The sequence below is a fragment of the Ciconia boyciana genome, chromosome 26 (genome assembly GCF_034638445.1).
Source record: "Ciconia boyciana chromosome 26, ASM3463844v1, whole genome shotgun sequence".
Lineage (NCBI taxonomy): Eukaryota > Metazoa > Chordata > Aves > Ciconiiformes > Ciconiidae > Ciconia > Ciconia boyciana.
In genome coordinates this window covers 366,955-387,033 of record NC_132959.1, presented here as the reverse complement: position 1 = coordinate 387,033, position 20,079 = coordinate 366,955, and the positions used below count along the sequence as shown (strand labels likewise).

The 20,079-nt window shown below is 70.0% G+C and overlaps 3 protein-coding genes across 3 annotated transcripts; all 3 read left to right on the top strand.

Moving 5' to 3' along the window:
- Window positions 1-5,813: 5,813 nt before the first annotated feature.
- Window positions 5,814-7,869, top strand: EFNA3 (ephrin A3). Its single transcript, XM_072846944.1, has 4 exons — window positions 5,814-6,118; window positions 6,687-6,752; window positions 6,911-6,988; window positions 7,121-7,869. The coding sequence occupies exons 1-4, from the start codon at window positions 5,944-5,946 to the stop codon at window positions 7,240-7,242; spliced, it is 441 nt and encodes a 146-aa protein (XP_072703045.1). The 5' UTR covers window positions 5,814-5,943; the 3' UTR covers window positions 7,243-7,869.
- Window positions 7,870-12,436: 4,567 nt separating this feature from the next.
- EFNA1 (ephrin A1) lies at window positions 12,437-15,707 on the top strand. The gene is made up of 5 exons (XM_072846942.1): window positions 12,437-12,568; window positions 13,989-14,284; window positions 14,369-14,434; window positions 14,698-14,748; window positions 14,945-15,707. Exons 1-5 carry the CDS (start codon window positions 12,468-12,470, stop codon window positions 15,058-15,060), a joined length of 630 nt encoding a protein of 209 aa, XP_072703043.1. The 5' UTR covers window positions 12,437-12,467; the 3' UTR covers window positions 15,061-15,707.
- A 915-nt stretch (window positions 15,708-16,622) lies between these two features.
- SLC50A1 (solute carrier family 50 member 1) lies at window positions 16,623-18,967 on the top strand. The gene is made up of 6 exons (XM_072846941.1): window positions 16,623-16,748; window positions 17,344-17,421; window positions 17,542-17,665; window positions 17,740-17,901; window positions 17,994-18,113; window positions 18,426-18,967. The coding sequence occupies exons 1-6, from the start codon at window positions 16,681-16,683 to the stop codon at window positions 18,525-18,527; spliced, it is 654 nt and encodes a 217-aa protein (XP_072703042.1). The 5' UTR covers window positions 16,623-16,680; the 3' UTR covers window positions 18,528-18,967.
- The last annotated feature ends 1,112 nt before the right edge of the window (window positions 18,968-20,079 follow it).

Here is a 20,079-nt window from a genome sequence, read left to right as displayed (position 1 = left end):
GCTCCCCTTGGTGGGAGGACGGGGTGAGGGGGCCACCCTGCGGAGCCCACCCACAGCACCCGGGGTCCCAGCGGTGCCTTGGGGAGCGGGGGGGCTGGCGGCGGCTCGTCCCCCTTGGGCACGTGGCTGGGTTTCTCCAGCCACCGTGGGGGAGGGCTGGTGGTGCCAGGGGGCCGGGGAGGGCCACCGAGCAGGCAGGACACCCCTTTTGCAGCGGGTTTGGGGTGCTGATGGCAAAGCCTGGGGGAGGCGCGAAGGTGGGAGCTGAGGCTCGGGGCAGCGCAGGTGCCTGCTCTTGCTCGGCCAGGCTGTTGGTCCGGCTGTGCTTTCCGTCTGTCCCACCATCTCCACTGGTGGCAGCCGGCGAGCCCCGGGGGCGTGGGATGATCCTTGTCCAGTCCCTGCCCTCTGCTCCCAAGTCTTGCCGGGAACAGATGTGGTGGCACGGGGCAAAGGTGCGAGGTGGCCACATCCCACCCAGCGCTGGTATTCAGGGGGGCTGCATCCCTGGGGTGCCCCATGGTGTGTGGCTGGGGGCTCCTAGGGGTGTCCCCAGCCGAGCCAGGCCCCGGCGTGCTGGTGCACGTGGGATGCCACCTCCCTCTGGGTGTCTCGGATGCCGAGGTGGGGACAGCAGTTTGTTCCCGTGCAGGGGCACAGGCATTGCTAGCTCCCCCGATGCTGCTGCAGCCCCCAGGAGCCCCCCAGAGTGGGTTGGGGTGAGCCATGCTGCGCCCCGGCTCCGGTGCAGGGACCAAGGGTGCTGGTACCTGAGGCCTCGGGGTGCCCGGTGCCGTGGAGGGGGCAGAGCGGGGTGGCTGTGAGATGGGGGTACACGGGGTGCTGGTGCCCGGCTGAGGCGGGCGGGTCGGAGCCCACCTGCGTGCGGGGAGCATCGTGTGCAGCTCCCCAGCCGCTGGCGCTGCCGCCACGCTCGCCCCTTCGAGGCGGCTTTTATCTGGCTGACTGTGTTCCAGGCAGCGAGAGCTGGAGCGGGCTCTCGAGAGCCCTTGCGTGGAGCAGCATCTCCCGGGGGAGCGTCTCACGTGGGAGAGGAGACGCATCCCTGCTCTGTGCCCGCCGGGGGGGCCTGGGGGTGCCTGGACTCCCCGGTTCTCTGCAGCTGCTGGACCCCAACACGGGGCTGTGCCTGGCCAGATCCCTCTGTGGCATCCGCTGGCACCTGCGGGGCTGGGGATGGTGTCGCCTGCGGCAGGAGGGATCCCCCCGCCCTGGCGGGTCCCGGGGGCATCCGGCAGGACGCGCTGCGGGACGCGGGGCAGTTGTGCCCGACGAGGGACAGTTCCCCACCCTGCCACGGGGCGTGCCCGGCTGCGGGGCTGGAGGTGAGGAAGGTGATTACACCCCTCAGCAACTAATTACCCAGCCCCACCGGCTGCGGCATCCCGGGGCAGGCTGGGGGACTCCGCCACCTCCCGCCCCACGGCTGTGCCCCCCGTGGTGGTCCCTGTGGGGCACAGAGCCCCCAGCCACCCATGGGTGCTGGCTGCGGTGCTGGCAGGAGCTGCTGCCCGGGGCAGAAGATGCCGAGCCCCGTGAGTCACCGCGCCGGGCGGTACCGAGCCCCGGCAGCTCAGCCAGGGCCCACGGGGTTCCCGTGGGAGAAGGGGCCGTGGCGTCAGGGTGTGGGGGCTGTCCCGGGGTGCAACAGGGCTGGGGCCACCCGCTCCTGCCCAGGCTGGTAATTGAGTCACTGGTTGCAGATTGATGGTTTAATTAAAACCCAATTAGAAACCTCATTGATCTTGTTAGCAAAGCGGGAAGGTACGGGCTTTAGCGGGGATTAAAGGGATCGCGTGGCCATCGATAGGGACGGGGGGTGCGGGGGCACCTGTAGGGTGGTGCTGGAGGTCCCGGGGTGCTCGGGGAGGGCTGTGCCCATCACGCCGGGGTGGGCACTGCCCTGTGGCACCACGTTCCCTTTGCCCGCTGCCGCATCCCTGGGGAGCAGCCCCCGTCTCCCCAGGAGCCCCAATTCCCCGAGCGGGGAGGTGGCCCCTGGGGACGCCGTGTGCTGGTGATGCCTTTTGTGCCCGCGCCTTGCGGCTGCACCAGGCGTGTTGGGGGGAGGACGGGGGGGCCGTGCCGTGGCGCCATGCCACCCGTGTGCGTGGGCTGCGTCGCAGGCACTGTCTGCCAAGCCAGCGCGCGTGTGCGCGGCCGTCTGGGCGCCGTGACTGTGCAGCGCTGCCTGCGTGGGGAGGGCTGGCATGGGGGGGGGGCCGGCGGCTGAGCGGTGGGCACAGGCAGTCGGTCTGTCTATCCGTCCCTCTGTCCATCGGGGTGGACCGGCCGTGGCGATTGATGCGCCTTCACCTCTCGCTGTCGTACGGGGTGACTGGAAGGGGACCGCGTAAATCAACGGCACTTTTTTGTTCCCTGGCTGATCGATGGGCCCTGGATGTGCCGGAGGGGCGAAGCTGCCGGAGCCAAACAAAGGGCCTGGCTGGGCTGGGGGGGGTGGGGGGGGGTGTCCACCCTGGCCCCCAGTGCTGGGGACACCACGCTGTCACCCGCATCGGGGGATGCCCCGTGTCGCCCCAGTCCTCACCACTGTCACCACCAACATGGGATGCTGAGCCCAGCTCCAGCCCCACTGCCCTTCAGGCCTTTCCCGCACCGTGGGGACCAGCCCTCACAGCATGGGGGTCCGGGCAGGGGTTTGGTCCCCTCCGCGCTGCTGCCGCCAAGGCCGGGGCGTGCTGCAGTGCACCAGGCGCTCCCTAGCAGTGCATGAGCGAGCGTGCGGCGTTCAGCCCAGATTTATCACAGCAGATGGGAGCGGAGCGGCCGCCCAGCTCACCAGTGGCTGCGGCTTGCCAGGTAGCCGGAGTCCCGCCGGTGCGGGGCCGGTGGGCGCCGAGCCCAGGCTGCACTCGGGACGGTTCTGCCAGGGGACATCCATCTGCCCAGCACCGACAGGCTGCTGGAAGGTAACACTGTCTTGCAAAACCCTGCTCTAAAAATGCAGTCGTGCAGAAGTGATGCCGCCCGTTCTGCTCCTGCGCTTAACCCTTCGGGCACTGCCAGAGCCCGCCACGCCCCACCGGCCACACCGCGGCTGCTAGAGCCTGGGAGGCCGGGGTGTCCGTCCTGACCCCGGTCGCCTGGTGCTGGGGCTTCCCGACAGCCGCAGGGGCTGGCAGGGACCGAGCAGCCCATATCGCTCTGGGGCGGGTGTTGGTGAGAAAGGAGGCTCAGACCCTCACTCTGGGTGTCTGTTCCCATCCTCCTGCCCGAAAAGAGGGCCCGTGGGCTCCCTGCCTGCTGCTGGGGTTGGGCCGGGCACGCAGCTCTGCCTGCCCTGTGCTGCCGGACAGTGCCGCAGGCAGAGCTCAGGGTGCTCCAGCGATGGCATTGGGGATGCTGGGATTCGGGGGCATCCAGCTGCGTGCGGTATTGCTCTGCGCCCGTGAGGCTGGCGGTCACGGTGCAGGAGCCGAGCGTGACGGGGACGCAGCGTCGTGGCCGAAGCTGCTGCCGGAGTCCCATGGACGTGCCCCGGGCCGTGGTGGCCCCGTGGCTCTGCCCATTTGGGGCTGTGCTCCAGCCCCTCGCAGCTGAGGACGATGCTCTGATGCCTGCCAGCTCCCAGCATACGATGAGCAGCGATGTCTGTGGGGCTCACCACCATGGGGAGCCGGCTGCCGGCACCCCACCACGCTGTCTGAGGGCCCCAGTGTCTCCCCATTGCAGTGCTGGTGTGCCCCAGTCCAGGGGAGACCTCAGTGCCGCATGGGGCAGCGCTCGTTAGTGAGGCTGTTTACCAGGAGCCACTCTTCCTAATGAGCCCCGGAGCGGGGTCCCCGGGGCAGGGGTGTGCCTCAGCGCTGGGTGCCGCAGGGGAGAGGGGGGGTTACAGCTCCCCAGCACCCAGGACAGGGTTTCCCCTGGTACAGTGGGAGATGAGCCGGGTGTCGCTCCCGTGGGGCGCAGAGACCCCGGGGCCGATGCTGGGGGCTGTGCTTCCTCCGGCCCTTCGCTTCCCCAGCGTGGCCACAGCCCGGCCACAGTAAGCACCGGCTGCCGGCACCCACCCCGGTGTGGGGCAGCCGGCTCGGAGTGTGCTGGCGTCCTGGCCGCGCGTCCCACATGGAGTTAATTGCGATTTTCTCCTCGGGGCCATTTCTTTAATAACAATCCTTTTTCTCCCCCCTTTCCCACCACATCAAAAGGGGAAGATGAAAGGTCCCGGCGCCCTGCGGAGCAAGGGTGGCTGCCTCAGCACCTTGCTGGTGGAGGAGTTGCCCAGTGGCCGGCGGGTGCCGGGCTGGGCTGGGGAATAGCGGCTGCACGGCAAGGGAGGTGCCGCGTGGGGCTGCGCTCCCTGCCCCATGGGTGACTGGGTCTGCTGTCGGCCCCCCACGGCCCCCCGTGCCAGTGGCAGCCCCGGGCGGGGAGGTGGCACTGCTTGGGTCCCCCTTTGCTGGCAGAGGCCAGGTCCCCCTTTGGTTCTCTCTCCAGCACACGGCTTCTGGGGCGCTGTGTGCCGAGGTGCCACGGGCCCTGGCAGGGTGCCGGGGCTCCCCAAACAGCGCCAGGGGCCATCGGGCAGGGTGGGGCGTCTGCACGCGCAGCCCTGCCCGCTGCCTGCCCAGCCCTGCCGGGGAGACCCGGGAAGCCGGCTCCCCTGCGGGCAGGGCCCCGGTGGGGGGTGGCGAGACCTGCCGTGGGGCGAGGGGACCCCGAGTGCTGGGTCAGGGGCTCGTGGACCCGGGTTTGCCCTGACAGGCGGGAAAAGCGGCCCCGAGCCAGAGCGATGCACCGCGGGGGAGCCCGGCCACACGTGCCAGGATGCTGGGGGGTCCACGTCCTGGGGGAGCCTGGCGAGGGGACCCCCCCGCGCAGTGGGGTGCAGGGGCCACACCAGCGCAGTGCAGACGGGCACTGCCGCCGCTAAGCCAGGCAGCGGAGCGAGGTCCGGTTGGGGTCTGGCGCTGCCGCGGCAGCTCGGTGCAGGGCCAGCGCCTCGCAGCGCCGGCTTGTAATTAATTGGCAGGAGCAGTGGGTCAGCACGGCGGCGAGGATTACCGTGGCCGGGATTTCCATCGGGCGCGGATTAGGAGCCAGCGGAGCCTCTCCTGAGTGGATCTGAGGGGATTGCTGCTCCTAATCAATGTAAATGAGGCTCCCCCAGGGCCACCCTTTACGGCATTAACGAACTAACGGGATTAGCCAGAGCAGGGTGAGAAATCCTCTCTCTGAGCCGCGGCACGTGGCAGGGCTGGGGCCATGGTGGGCAGCGCGGTGGGTCGGCTGCGGGCTGCCGGAGCTGGGGAGCGCCGGGGCCCCGTGCCCCTCCTGCATACCCAGGGCTGCGCGGCGAGGACCAGGGGCTGCGTCCCGCAGGGTCCCCGGTGCCTTTGGGACCCTGGTGCCCGTCAGCCCCGTGGCTGGGTCCGTCTGTCCTGTTGTGTCTGTCTGCTCCTCGAGGCTGCCGGCACGTTCCCGGCAGGACCCAGCAGCGCCGTCTCACGCACCCGTGGTCTCGCAGGCGTCCCACCCGTGCACGTGGCTTGGCACCCGTAGCATCCGTCCCCAGCAGCGTCCCTCCCGCCCCTGGCTGGTCCGCGCCCCCCGAGACGGTGATGCCGTGCTGCAGGTCCGAGGGGCTGAGGTTGTGCAGGGGTCCCAGTGTGTTGGGGGGCTCCAGATAGAGGTCGAGCAGGGGAATACCACTGCCTCCCGGGATCCGTGCTCTGGGATCTGCCCGTTCTCCAGCCTCCAGGTCCCTTTCGAGGAGGGGCCCACATTTGGGAAGGCGCAGGGGGTGTCCCTGACCCCCCCGTCCCCCCCTTCCCTTGCAGCCTGCGGCGGGAGGGCTACACAGTGCAGGTGAACGTCAACGACTACCTGGACATCTACTGCCCGCACTACAACGCTTCGGTGCCCGAGCACCGGCTGGAGCAGTACGTGCTCTACATGGTGAACGCGGAGGGCTACCGCACCTGCAACACCAGCCAGGGCTTCAAGCGCTGGGAGTGCAACCGGCCCCACGCACCCCACAGCCCCATCAAGTTCTCGGAGAAGTTCCAGCGCTACAGCGCCTTCTCGCTGGGCTACGAGTTCCGCGCGGGGCAGGAGTACTACTACATCTGTATGTGGGGCGCCGGGGTGGGATCCCCCCATTCCTGGCTGGGTCCCCTGCGTCCCACCCCGGCTGGTCCCCCTGCACCCCCCTAGCCGGGTGGCTGCACACACCCCCCCCCCCAGGAGTGGGCACCCTGACTGCAGGGATGGGGGTGTGGGGTGGAAGGGGGGTGTGGGGAGGGTTGGGGGCGCAGGGGGGGTTGTGATGCGAGGGTGAGATGGGGGTGTGGGGAAAGATGGGGGCGCAGGGGAGCGGGATGGGGATTGGGAGGCGGTGCTGGTGCAGGATGGGGATGCAGGGGGTGCTGATGCAGGATTGGGGTGCTGGGGGGGGTGCTGGTGCAGGTTCAGCTTCAGGGTGTTGATACAGGACTTGGGTGCTGACGCGGGACGGGGATGCAGGGTGCTGATGCAGGTTCAGCTTCAGGGTGCAGGATGGGGGTACTGCTGCACCCCCAGGCAGGGCCAGACCCCAACGTGCCCAGACGCAGCGGGAAGCAGCTCACCGAGCCTCCGGGTGCCCGGGGCTGGGGTCACCCGCTCCAGAGTCACCCCAGCCCGCTCTTCCCTTGCAGCCACGCCGACGCACAACCACCGCCGGGCCTGCCTGAAAATGAAGGTGTTCGTGTGCTGCGCCTCCAGTAGGTACCCCCTGTCCCCGCCCCGGGGGCTGCGGGCGAGTGGGGGGTGGCATGGCCTGCCGGCGGGTCCCCCGTCCCTCCCGGGTGGGGCGGGGGGGCTGCGGCGCAGGGCGGCAAGGGAGCGTGACCCCCCCCCCGTCCGCTCTCTCCCTTTGCAGCGTCGCACTCCGGGGAGAAGCTGGCGCCCACCCTGCCGCAGTTCACCCTGCGGCCCGAGGTGAAGATCGAGGACCTGGGTGAGTCGGGCAGAGCCCCCAGCCCCGCAGCACCGTGTCCCTCCCGCCGCCGCCCACGGGGCAGCCCCAGCCGTCGGGTGGGGGTTCGGGGCCGCCCCGGTGCCACCCTCACCCTCTCACGCTTCCCCACAGAAAACTTCAACCCGGAGATGCCCAAGCTGGAGAAGAGCATCAGCGGCACTAGCCCCAAGCGGGAACACTTGCCCCTGGCCGTGGCCGCCGCGCTCTTCCTCATGACGCTGCTGGCCTCCTAGCTCCCGGCGCCGGCGGGGGCCCGGCCAGCGTGGCTCCACCGAGTGGGGACCCCCAACCTGCTGCCCCTCGCGAGAGCCGGCAGGGAACCACTGCGGGACCGCCCGGCCCCTCCGCACCGCCACCCGCCTGCCATGAGAGCCGCCCCGTGGGGAAGGGGGCCACAGCACACGCCGATTCCGGCTGGGACTCGCCCCCCACCCCCTGATGGCTGTGGCCACGTCTGCAAGGATGCGGCTTGGTGCTGCCGCGTGCACCACACCTTCCGCCGACACCGTCCCGCAGCGCGGAGTCCTGCCCGCAGCCCACCCGGTGCCCCGTGGCTGGGGGGCAGTGCTGGACTGGGGCGCCCCGTGAGGGCAGGGACCCCCAGGGCCGGGCAGCCTGTACATACCTATATAGAGATCTATACATACTGTACAGAGAGCGACTATATAGATATATCTATACTGTACCATAGGCAGCAGTGCCGGCCCTGGGCTGGCTTGTACATAGTTGAACGTGTTGGATTTTCCTCGTCTTCCGTGAAGACCCGACCTATGCAAACGCACAGACACTTTTTGGGGAAAAACAAAACAAAAAAACAAACTCAACCTTTTTTTCAAGTGCTTTGGCTGGTGATTTTCATATTCTGCTCTTAGTCTATAAAAAAAAAAAAAATAATAAAAGGATAAAAAAACCGACCCCTGTCACGGCGGTGTGCAGTGCTCCCGGTTGGCCGTCGGCCAGCTCTGCCCTCCGGTGCGGTGGGCTCCGGCCGGGGCAGGGGTCAGGTGAGGGCAGCGAGCACCAGGTGCCGACCTTCACCGTGCCGCCCGCCTCGCCGGCCCTGGGCACAACGGCTCCAGTCGTGGGCTCGGCACCGCTTGCAGCGAGGGCACCCCGGGGGGGTGCGGGGCGCTCCCCGCTGCGTCCCACCGGCTCTGCTCCTCATTGACCTCCAGGCACCGGCACGAGCATCCGGCAGGGACCCGCTGCTGCCCGCAGGAGGATGGCGCGGTGCGGCCGGCAGGCAGCACCCTCAGGTAAGGGCAGCGCGGGACCGCGGGCAGGGCCGTTGGCAGGCATCCCCGGGGTCCCTGGGGGGTGCTGGGGTGCAGTGGCTGGGAGCAGCCCGGGGAGGAGTGGGTGCAGGAGAGCCCTCCTCCCCATCCTCACCATCCTCACCAGCTGCACGGGGCGAGCGGCTGCGGGCGGGCACCTTGACGTGCCCGGGGGCCCCGTGGGAATCCCAGCGTCGCCCCCACCGGCGCGTCTGGCTCCGCCGGGCATGCCCGCTCCTGTCGGCGTCGGGGGGATCTGGCAAACGCCTGTCTGCATGGCAGCTCCCGCAGGATGGGGGGACGCCCGCAGCTCCCCCCCGGTGCCTCCAGCAAGGCAAGGGCATGTGTGGGGAGGGGGCTGAGCCCAGGGACCCGCTGCGGATGGGGTCACGCATGGAGGGTGTTGCTGGGGCTATGGAGGAGTAGGGTGCACCAAGCCCCACGGTTGGCACCCCACAGCCCCAGCGGGTGCAGGGGAGCAGCCGTGCGGGTCCTGACCCTGCACCCCGCTGGGCTGGGGGGACCCAGTGCCCCCAGGAGGGGGGCAGCCGCTCTCCCCACGAGACAGCGTGGGACCCGGGGGACTGCGGCCCTTCTCCCGGTGGGGACGGACCTGCTGCAGAAGCGGCCTCGGCTGGGGGCTCCCCATGGCCATCACAGCATGGCGGCCACGCTCCCCCCACCCCAGCAGGCGCTGCTGGGCGGTGGCTCGGCGTCCCGCCAGCCCAGGCTTGTCCGGGTGCGGGAAGAGCCGGGGAACCTGTCAGACGGGTCCTCCAAGCGCTCCCGGCAGGCGCCGGGCTCCCCGTGTGTCCCCCCCCCACCCCGTGCTCCTGCACGCTTGGCCCGCTGTGGGCCCTGCCCTGGACCCCTCTCCTCGGGGACTCGGGGTGCCACCCGGCACCTGGCCACCCACCCCACGTTGGACCAGGGTCCAGCCGGGCCCTGGCCAGGGTCCAGCCGGGGCAGCATCACCCAGCGCTGCCAAGGGCTGTATCCCCCCGGACGCTGGCTGATGGGGACCACCCGCAGCCCCCGTCCCGGTGCATGGCTGTGCCGGCGGCAGGGTGGGCTGGGGAGCCTGGTGCAGCCCTGTTGGCCGGTTCGTCATGGGGGGGAGCAGGAGACTGAGTCAGCTGCCCCGGCACAGCGTGGCACGGCGAGCTCCGCTTGCAAAATCCCTCCTGCCGCTTGCCTCGACCTTGGCACTGCTCCCCGGCGGGCGTGCGGTACCGCCACCGGCTCGGTGGGGACCGGCCACCCAGCCCTGCTCCGCTGCGTGCCCTCAGGCAGGATGCAGCGTGGCAAGTTGGCAGCAGCCTGGACCAGTTGGGAGACTCCTGGGGTGCTGGTTCGGGGGGACCCCTGAGCCCTGCTGCCCCGAGGCAGGGGAAGGCCTTGTTGCGACCCCAGCGCTGGGGCTCGGGTGCCCCCCGGGTGCTGGGGGGGCTTCCACAGCCCTGGCAGCAGGTCCGGCTCTGGGCAAGGGGTGTGCACCTGGACCGGCGGTGCGGCACGAGGCTTTGCATCACCCCGTGGCAGCATCCGTCCTCTGCGGGCAGGGCTGGGTGCATCCCGCTCTCCGGCCAAATGCGTAAGGGCCTGGCGTGGCCAGCCAGCCTCGGGGACGCGGCACTGCCCCTGCCACGCGCAGCCTGGCATCAGGCCGTGCCTACCTGCCGGGCTGCACGCAGCCAGTGCGGAACGTCACCGTGGCCTTCGCTCCCGGCCGCGGACTGGATGGCTCCTCTTCCTCCCCCGGCCTTGTGGCCAATGACGTCAGCCCAGGCAGGGGCTGGGGCGCACCTGGGTGTCCGGAGCAGCGAAACCATAAATAGTTTGTCACGAGCTCCGCGGCCTCTGGCCGGCCCCACCTGCCCCATGCCGCTCTGCTGCGAGTGTTTACGGCGCGAAATGGCTTCACCTTTGTCCTGCAAACCACGGCCGGCGCAGCAGGAGCCCTGCCCACGCGGGCACCAACCCCGTCCCATGGTTACCCGGGGCGGCCCCCAGCGCCGCACGCACCGGGCGGCGTGGCCGTGACCGTGCGCACGTGTGCACCACCGCCGGCACCCTCGGTGCCGCTGCGGGTGGGCGCCCACCCTGCATGGGGCACTGTCCACCCTGCATGGGGCACTGTCCACCCTGATGGTCACCCCGTCCCTGCCGTGGCTTGTCCCCCACTGTCAAGCCCTGGGCAAGCCAGAATGGGGAGGTAATGGGGCACGCTCCAGCCCCGGCTTGTCCCTCGGGCTGTCCCCAGCAGGACATGTGTGCTTGTCCTTCCTCCCCCCGTCCAGCCACCGATGCTGGCACTGCCCTTTTGCTGTGGGCCACGCAGGGCAGTGATGCTGGGACCCGGCCAGGTCCCCGTGGCCTCACTCCCAGGCCTGTCCCCATGGGCTGGTGGCCCTGCCCTGGGGCTGGGGACCGCAGCGGAGGGGATGGGGGAGCCCCTCAGCCGACGGCGCTGGTGACCACATCGTAGTCCCACGTGGACGGATCCAGCATGCTGCTCCGGAAGGCTTGTTGCCCCCCAGGGCTTGCACCAGCCCTGCCAGGGGGAGGGCCTCGGGCGCGGGGCTTTGCCAGGGGCTGCACGCCCCCCCCCCCAATCGCTGCTCTCTGCCTCGGTTTCCCCAGGCACCCGGCACAGGCGTAACCTGTCTCTGCCGTGGTGGGGGCAGTACCGTGGCAATGCCAGGACCCCGGAGGAGGGAGCAGCTGTGGTGCTGATCGGCTCCCAGCGCCGTCCGGCTGTGCCCATCCCCACGGCTTGCACGTGCCACGCTCCGGCTTTCTGATCCCAGCGGGCTGTGGCCCCAGGGGGGGTCCCGGGAGGTGCTCCCTGTACAAGCCACGGCAGCGCCGGCTTCCCCGGAGCAGGAGGCCTCTCAGTCACGAAGGTGCAGGGGATGATGTCAGGCCTGGCCACAACGAGGGAGGATGAAAGGGAAGAAGCGGGTCCCCCTCCCGCGGGAGCCAAGGGTGGGGAGAGAGGCCGGGACGCGGGGAGGACAGGGGGGATGCAGGTGGGACACGGGACACCCAGCCCCACAGCCTCAGCTCCGTGGGAGCCCTCGGCTGCCGGAGCCGACAGCCGCTCTCTGGTTACAGCCACGGTGCCGGCGCCTGCCCGAGCCCCTCCAGCGTGCCAGGGGAGCGCTCCTCGCACGGCTGCGGCGGCAGGCATGCAACATTACCCACAATCAATGGATCATTATGTAATAAACAAGAGGAAAGTTGTTTTGCAAATGCGGCTGAGTTATCACTTCACAACACGGCGGTGAAGCATCTCTCCGCCGAGCTTAACAAGGATGGATCGGTGTTGGGGGCAGATGGGAGCAGATAGCGAGCCACTGTGCTCCCCGCCAGGCAGCCGGCAACGTGCCCGCTGCACCCGCAGCCCCCGGGACCGGCGGGTCACGGGGGGAATTTCACAATATCGAGCAAACAGAGAGCTGGGGGAGCAGGGCGGGGGACGCGTGCGGGGTTCGTCGGGTGCTGGATCAAAAGCCCTGGGAGAGCAGAGGCAGCTGATAAGGGCGAGGGGGGGGGGGGGGCTTGCCCCTGTCACCCCCAGCCCCTCCCCGGCTCCGGCACCTTCTTGGCAGCCGCTGCGGCTCCCCAGGCCCTGCTGGCCCAGGGGCTCCTGATGTCCCCCAGCATCTCAGATAAGGGGGTTCCCATGGTGAGGGCCGGGAGGGGGACAGGCCTTGCAGGGTCCCTCCCCTCAGCCTGACCCCACCGCCGGCCGTTGCCCCCCGGCAAGGAGGGGACGGTCACGGCTCGGACCCTTTGCCCCGAGCCCCCGGGGGTTCACGCGGGGAACGGCCCGGGCCTCACCCCATCAGCACCCATCACCCCAGTGCCTCAGCCGGGGTGACCCCCCCTGCCCGCGCACACGCAGGACCGCGGCCGGCGGTGCCACCGGGCTTGACCTGTCCCCCCCAGCCCCCCCCGGCCCCCGCATCCCGCCCGCCGGTGGGGGGGGGAGGGGGGGGGCAGGTCCTTGTCTGGTGCCGGTCCTGCGTGGGGCCGCCCCCCCGCGCCGCCCGTGTTGTTGTTGTGTCTCGGCCCCGGTGCGCGGGGCGGGGCGGCGGCGGGCGGGGCGGTGGCGGGGCCGTACTTAAGGCGGGGGCCGGGCCCGGTGCCCGCCCGGCGGAGCGCGCCCCGCGGAGCGCATGGAGCGGCGGTGGGTGCCGCTGGCCCTGCTGGGGCTGGGGCTGTGCTGGGCGGCGGCGGCCGAGCGCCACACCGTCTTCTGGAACAGCTCCAACCCCCGGTGAGTGCCGCCCCCCGACCGGGACCGGGACCGGGACCCGGCGGCCCCGAGGGCGCGGACGGCGCCGCTCCCCGGCGGCCTTTGTCCGGGGCGGGCGGCGGGGACGGAGCCTCCGCGGGGCTGCGGGGGGGGCGGGCGGGTCGAGCCTGGGGACGGGGGGGCGTCCAGCCCGGTGCTGGGAGGGGGTCGAGCCCGGCGTTTAACCCCGGCGGGGCCGGGGCTGGGGGGCGGCGGGGCCGGGGCTGAGCCCCGGCGGGGCGGTCCCGGTGCGCAGCCGGGGAGCGGCGCGGCCCGTCCAGGTGCGGGCCGGGGGGGCCGACCGGGGGGGGCCTTTCCGTTCCCAGGGCCGAGCGGGAGCGAGGCCTCTTCCTTCCCCGCGGGGGTGGCTCGGCGCCAGCCCCGGCGCCGGGGCAGAGGGAAGCGTGTTGACAAACACGGGGCTGGCCCCGGCTCCCGCCGCCTGGGCAGGATGTGCGGGGGGGCTGACCGGGACCGGCCCCCCCAACCCCCCGGCTGTACCCGGGCACCGGCCCCCGGGACGGGCTGGGGCTGCCCATCCCAGGCATCGGCCCCCCCCCGCCCCCCCGAGGCTATAAGGGTGTCCCCCCCCGGGCCATGACCTCTCTGGTTATAGGGGTGCCCCCTAAGGCTGTAGGAGTGGCCCCCTTGGCTTTAGGGGTGCCCCCCCTAGTTACCAGCCCCCCAGGCTGTAGGGGTGCCCCCTGCCCTGGGCCATGACCCCTAGGCTGTAGGCGTGCCCCCCAGGCACCAGTCTGCCCAGGCTGTAGTGTTGCCCGATGCCCCCCCGATTGTAGGGGTGCCCCCCACTAGGCACCAGCCCCCCAGGCTGTAGAGGTGTCCCCCCAGGACAGACAGGTCCCCCAGGGTTTCAAGAGCCAGGGCTGGCCCCCGTGGGTGGCCGTGCCTTCCCAGGGCCACCGCAGCCAGCGAGGTGAGGGGACCCCGCAGAGGCCCCCGGCCATCACCCCCCCGGGTGAGGTGTGGGGAGCAGCAGGCGCTGGAGCTGGGCCGGCTGCCCCACGGGCGAGAGCTGCCGACGCCTCCTGGCCCTGGGAGCTTTGGGATGGGCAGGGTGCGCGTCCCAGCGGGTCCCCTCCCTCCTCCCCGGCTGCTGGGGAGTGCTGGGAAGGGGGGTGTGCTTGCCAGGCGTGTGCGGGGGGCCGGTCTGGGGGGGGCTTTTCCTCCCAAAGCCAGCCCGGGCACTTTGCCGGGCTTCGCATGGGGAAGGGGGGACCAAAGGTTGCCCGTCTCGGGCTCCGAGGAGCTGCTGCAGGCAGGAGGCTGCTCTCCCTTGGCCTTGTTAATAAGTGTGGGGGATTTGGGGGTGCAGGGGAAGGGGAGTCCTGTCCCCCCAGGCCTGTCCTCGCTGGAGCTGACCCCCCCCTCCCTCCTGCCGCAGGTTCCTGTGGAGCGACTACACGGTGGAGGTACGTCTCAACGACTACCTGGACATCATCTGCCCGCACTACGAGGAGGGGAGCGTGGACCCCCGTGCCATGGAGCGCTACACCCTCTACCTGGTGGAGGCCGAGGAGTACCAGGCCTGCAAGCCCCGCTCCAAGGAGCAGATCCGCTGGGAGTGCGACAAGCCCAGCGCCTTGCATGGCCCTGAGAAGTTCTCGGAGAAGTTCCAGCGCTTCACCCCCTTCACGCTGGGCAAGGAGTTCAAGGAGGGGCACAGCTACTACTACATCTGTGAGTGCCCAGGGGTCTGCCGTGGGGCTGGGGTCCCTGCCGGGCTCTCCCCCCATCCCCCCTAACCTGCATCCTCCCTTGCAGCCAAGCCCATTCACCACCACGGAGAAGCGTGCCTGAAGCTGAAGGTGACGGTGGCTGGCAAAGGCAGTGAGTATTGCCTGGACCCCCCGGGTCCCCCCCGTGCTACCCATGCCCCCTCCCCTTCCCGCTCACAGCGTTGGTGCCCGACTCGGCCTTTCCTGAGCTGAGTCATGGCCGGGCCGTGGCCGCCTGCCAGCCCCGGGATGTGGGTGCGTGCGGCTGGGCCAGGAAGGTGCTGGTGGCTGTGGGGGGACGGCCCCCAGTGAAACCTGGCTGCGGGGGGTCGGGGAGCTGCCCTGCACCGGCCTGACCCTGTGTTTGCTTTGCAGCTCAGGCACCGCCTGTCCCTGCCTCTACCCAGAAGGGGAGGATCCAGGCAGGTAGGTTGGTGGCTGCAGGCCAGCAGATGGGTCCGGGTGGCCGTGGGGCTGGCAGGAGAGCTGGGCCGAGCCCAGCCGCTCTCCCGGGGGGAATCGGGCAGCAGGGTGGGCGGCAGCCCCTGCATGGGCTGATGCGGTGCTGGCTTGGGGCATGGCACCTCCCTCAGGGATGCTCACTGCTCCTCTCTCCCTGCAGACGACGCAGCCGCGCACGTGCTGAGGAGCGTGGGGCAGAACTCGGCGATGAGGGGCAGCAGCCCCTTCACCTTCATCAGCCTCCTCCTGCCCCTCCTGGTGCCGCAGGGGCTGTGAGCTGCCCCCCTGTGCCTGGACGGACCGAGGCTGCGGCCGCTGGGGATGGAGCCAGGATGCTCGGGACCCCCGTGGTCCTCATCCGTGCCCCAGGGCGGCCTTCCCTGCGCACGTCTGGGCGAGGAGAGGATTTGTCAGTATTACGGGGCTGGAGGGCCTGAAGCCGAGCTGAGCAGCCAAAGCCCTCGGGCTGCCCCAGCTCCCCTGGCTCTCTCGGCAGCTGGAGACTGAGCGCGAGCCCAAGGCTGGAGGGGCTGCGTGCCCCGGACTGGAGGGGAGCGGGGGGCTGGCACCCCTGCCCCAGGAGCTGAGCTCGCCCATGGATGGCCCTCGGCGCTCTCTGCTGTGGGCTCAGATTGTGCCATGTCCCGCAGGCAGGGATGCGGTGCTAGCCCTGTGGCCAGCCAGCTGCCACCAGTGCTGGCTGCAGCAGCGCCCTGGGGCCACGGTCCCTCGGTGTCACCGGCTCTGGGAGCCCGGATGTGCTCGAGATGCCTGGCAGCTGGCGGAGCGGGGCTGTAGGAAACAGCCCCTTCCCCATCCTTCATCCCACCGCACACGGGGGTGGTGAGATCTGCCCCCACCCTGGACCTTCTCCTCCCCTCTGCCTGGTGCTGGAGGGACTCCCCCCCCCCCCCCCCCCCGCAGCACCCTGCGTGGGGCGTTTTGCCTGCCCTCATTTGTACAGCTTTCTACCACGGGAGTTTTTATACAATTGTCTTGAATAAATAACCAAGACCGTGCTGAGTGCCTGGGGCTGGGGGGGGGGCGAGGGGCCTGTCCCCCACACCATGGGGCTGGGCTCTCCTGGCTGTGCCTGGCCTTGGAAGGAGAGGAATGGCCCATGCGGGGCATTTGTGCTGGTTAATTAATTAATTGGCTGGTGTTTGCACAGGGCTTTGAAGGGGAAAAGTGCCACGGCGGGGCTGGTGCTATCAGTTGTTTTTATCTGGTGAGGCCGAGCCCTCCCAGGGGCTGGGGGGGGTGGTCGTCCCCCCCCCCCGATGAGCTCCCGATGGGACAGATTTCCGCGGGGGGGCGAGGGGGGCTGAGGTGTGGCCAGAGCCCCCGGGGCTGGGCAGGGGGGACAGCCTGGCTGCACCCCAGGACCCCCCAGTGGGGTCCCTGGGGATGCGGGACCTCAGGGCGTTGGGGTCGCAGAGATGTGGGACCCCTGAGGTGTGAGATTCCCCCCCGCCCCCCCGGGTTGCAGGGTCGTGGGGAGGGGGGATCGCAGGGCTGCGTGGGTGACCCCGGGCGTATGGCATCGGGGGGGGGTCCCCAGGGCTGCGGCGTCCCGGGGGGGTGCGGTCACAGGGACATGAGGCCCCTGGAATCTGGGGTCACAGGGGTGCGAGGCCCCAGGGCTGCAGCGTCCCGGGGGGGGGGGGGCTCCCCTGCACTGGAGACACGGGGAAGGGGGGGTCCCCGCCCGCGGTGCCCATCGCGGTGGTGTCGGGGCTGCTCGGCCCGACGCGGGGGGCACCGTGCAGGCTGCCGGCCCGCCCCCTCCCCCCGCCCGGTGTCGCGGCCGGTCCCTCCCCGGTAGTGCGTCCCGCCCCGCCCCGCCGCGGGCAGCGCCGCCCCGCTCCCCGCCGATGCCCGGTGCCGCGGCCCGGCATGGCCCCGCTGCCGCTGCTCCCCGCCGCCTGCCTGGCCTGCACCCTCGCCATGTTCGGGACCGGCCTGTGAGCGCCCGGGCGGCCCCGGGCCCTGCGCGGCACCGGCGGCGGGGCGGGGGGGGCGGCGGGGCCAGGCCGGGGTGCAATGGGAGCCATGGCGGGGGCTGGGGTGCAATGGGGAGGGCGCTGGGGCCAGGTCAGGGGGTGCAATGGGGTCCCTTGGGGTGCAATGGGGGCCGTGGGGGTGGGGGTTGGGGGGCATTGGGGCGGTTCAGGGGGTGCAGTGGGGGCTGGTGTGGAGGAGTTTGGGTGTCCAAGGGGAGCACACTGGGTCCAGTTCAGGGGGTGCAGTGGGAGAGGAATTGAGGGGTGCAGCGTGGCAGGCACTGGGGCCGGTTTGGGGGGGCCGGGGTTTGGGGGGTGACAAGGCTGAAGGCAAAGCACGCCAGGGAATGGGGGGGGTCCTGGGGGTGCGGGGGGGCAGTGAGAGTGTAGGGGCTGGAGGAGGGGTGGTCACAAGTGCAGTGTGGGGGGGGAGTATTTCAGGGTGCACATTTTGGGGGGTGCCTGCTGGCTGCAACGATTGTAGCCCCCACCCCAGCACTGCACCCCCCCCCCGGTGCCAGGCACCCAGGAGGCCGCTCCCCTCTGCTCTCCCTAGGGCCGACCTGCGCCAGATGTTGGCAACCAAGAGTGTGGAGAACATCCAGTTCCTGCCCTTCCTCACCACCGACGTCAAGTACAGCGGGGCTGAGCCCTGGGGGGGGTGTGGGGGTCTGGGGGGGGGTTTACAGGGCGGTGGGGGAGGGCAGAAGCCCCCAGGCCGTGGCAGCAAGCGCCTGTGCCGTTTGCCCTGCAGCAACCTGAGCTGGCTGGGCTACGGCTGCTTGAAGCAGGACTGGACGCTGATCATCGTCAACACCATCGGGGCGGCCCTGCAGACCCTCTACATCCTGGCGTACCTCTACTACAGCCCCGCGAAGGTGGGGACCGGCCTGCCCGGGTCGATGGGGGGAGATGGGGGGACCCTCGCCTTGACCGTCCCCCTCCGCCCCAGCGCCCTGTGCTGCTGCGGAGCCTGCTGCTCCTGGCTGTGCTGGCCACCGGCTACGGCTACTTCACCCTCCTGATTACCGACGCACGGATGCGCCTGGCACGCCTGGGGCTCTTCTGCAGCGTCTTCACCATCAGCATGTACCTCTCGCCCCTGGCCGACCTGGTGCGTGGGGCTGGACGGCAGCTGGAGGGGTGACCATGGTGGTGGCACCAGGGCTGCGCAGCCCGGGACCAGCCTGACACTTGTTTCTGCAGGCCAAGATTGTCCGGACCAAGTCGACGCGCTGCCTGTCCTTCCCCCTGACCGTCACCACCTTCCTGGCCTCCACCAGCTGGACGCTGTACGGCCTGCAGCTCCGCGACCCCTACATCACGGTGGGTTGGGGCGGTGGGCGGCCGAGGGACACGCTTCCATCCCACCCCACCCCACCCCATCCCATCCCACCCCATCCCGTCCCGTCCCCCGCCCCGCGGTGTTCAGCTGAGCGGCTGGCACCAGGCCGGCCCCCGTCCGGCATCATGCGTGTCACACAGCAGAGCCTGTGACTAGGCTCAGCAAGATGAGTATTGATTTTAATTAATTAGATGGTATAAGGCCAATAAATCTCCCCCGGCAACACAGGGCTGGTGGAGCAGCAGCGCTGTGAGCCGGGTAGATCTGTCCCCCCCCTCCATGTCCTCCCGCAGGTCCCGAACGTGCCGGGGATCGTCACCAGCGTCATGCGGTTCTGGCTCTTCTGGCGGTACCCGCCGGGGCAGGACAGGCCCTACAGACCCCTGCACGCCTGAGGGGCCCTGCCAGCCCCCCCAAGGAAGGAGCCCACACGCTCGCAGACCGATGAAGGATCCCCCAGCCCCCCCCCCCCGTCTGCTCCAGCAGGGACCGGCCCCAGTCGCCGAGCCCTGGGTGACACTGCAGCACTGCTGTCCCCCTCGGCCACGGGCCGCCTGCTCCCCAGGAGGGCACCTCCTGCCTCTGCCGCCGTGGTTCACCCTCACCGGTGTCCCTCCAGCCCTCGGTCCTTCGGTGATGGTTGGTTTGGTCTCAGCAATGCCTCCGGGGTGCCAGGAGCCCCCCGCCCCTGGGCACGCCGCCTGTCCCTGGGGAGCCCTGGACGGTCTTCCATGCCCACGGCTCTGCCCCAGCACTGGGCTGGGGCTGCTGGGCAGCCCTGCATCTCTTTTGTACGAATTTAAGTGCCTTTTAATAAATCAGAGACTCTTCCCAGCGCCTGGGTGTTGTCCCCTCCCTCCTGGTGTGCTGGCTGCAGAGACCAGGACGGCTCATCCCCACAGCCGCTTTGTCCCCAGGATGCTGGGGGCTCATCCTGGCACCCCCTGGGCTCCGGCAAACCGTCCTCCAGCAGCACCCACTTTCCAGCAGCGAGGAAGCATCAGCCCCAGCCCCAGGAAGGCAGCGGGCACAGGGCTGGGTTGGGGCAGGGAGGGGGCACCGAGGGTGGCAGCACTGCCCCAGGAGGCTGCTCTGACCCCCCCGAGCAGCAGCCTGGGGCCACCGGCCACACTGGGGAAAGAAAAGTCTGTTCTGCAGCTTGGACACAGGGCTTGCTACCCCCCGCCATCACACTGGCCAACTTGTAATCAATTGAAATCCTCACTAAAACCACAACGATTGAGTGTGCACAAATCAGGCGGCCGTTGGCATCGACCCAAACTCAATTAACAAATTAACAGTGATCTGGAATGAAGTTATCAGGCAAGTGCATCAGCAGCGGGACAGGAGCGCATTTGGGTGACCAAATTACACAACAGATGCTGGATCCTTGCGAAACACAACCCTCCCCCAGGTCAAGAGACCCCCCCCGGGTGAGGAGCCCCGTCCCTGCAGCTCTGTTGGCGCAGGCAGGTCCTCCATCCCGGATGACGCAGGCCGGATTAAGGAAGCGGTGACGAGGACTTTGGCAGAGCCTGTGCTACGGCTCAGACGCTCGTTTACACCTTGCGACGTGGCCTGGGATAAATCAATACAGAGGCGAGCGGCAGGAATGGGGCTGAGACGAGAGCCGTGGCTGGAGGAGAAGATGAGCTCCCGCTGCGCTGCGGCACACAGCCCCAGCCGGCGCGGCTGCCGGGCTCACCTGGCGTGCTCTGTCTTGCTGCCGCGGAGCCGGGGATCCCCGCGCCCGCGCCGGCTGCGCTTGCAGATGTCTCTGCCCCAGGGACTCACCCCGGGGCCACGCTCGCTCCCCCAGCCACAGCAGCCCCATTTCCCAGTGGGGAGGAGCTCCCGCTGCCCCCCAGCACTGGGGTGCAGCTCCCAGCCTGGGTGAAGGTGCTGCTGGAGGACCAACCGCCTTGGGAAAGGGCAGCTTTCCCCGCT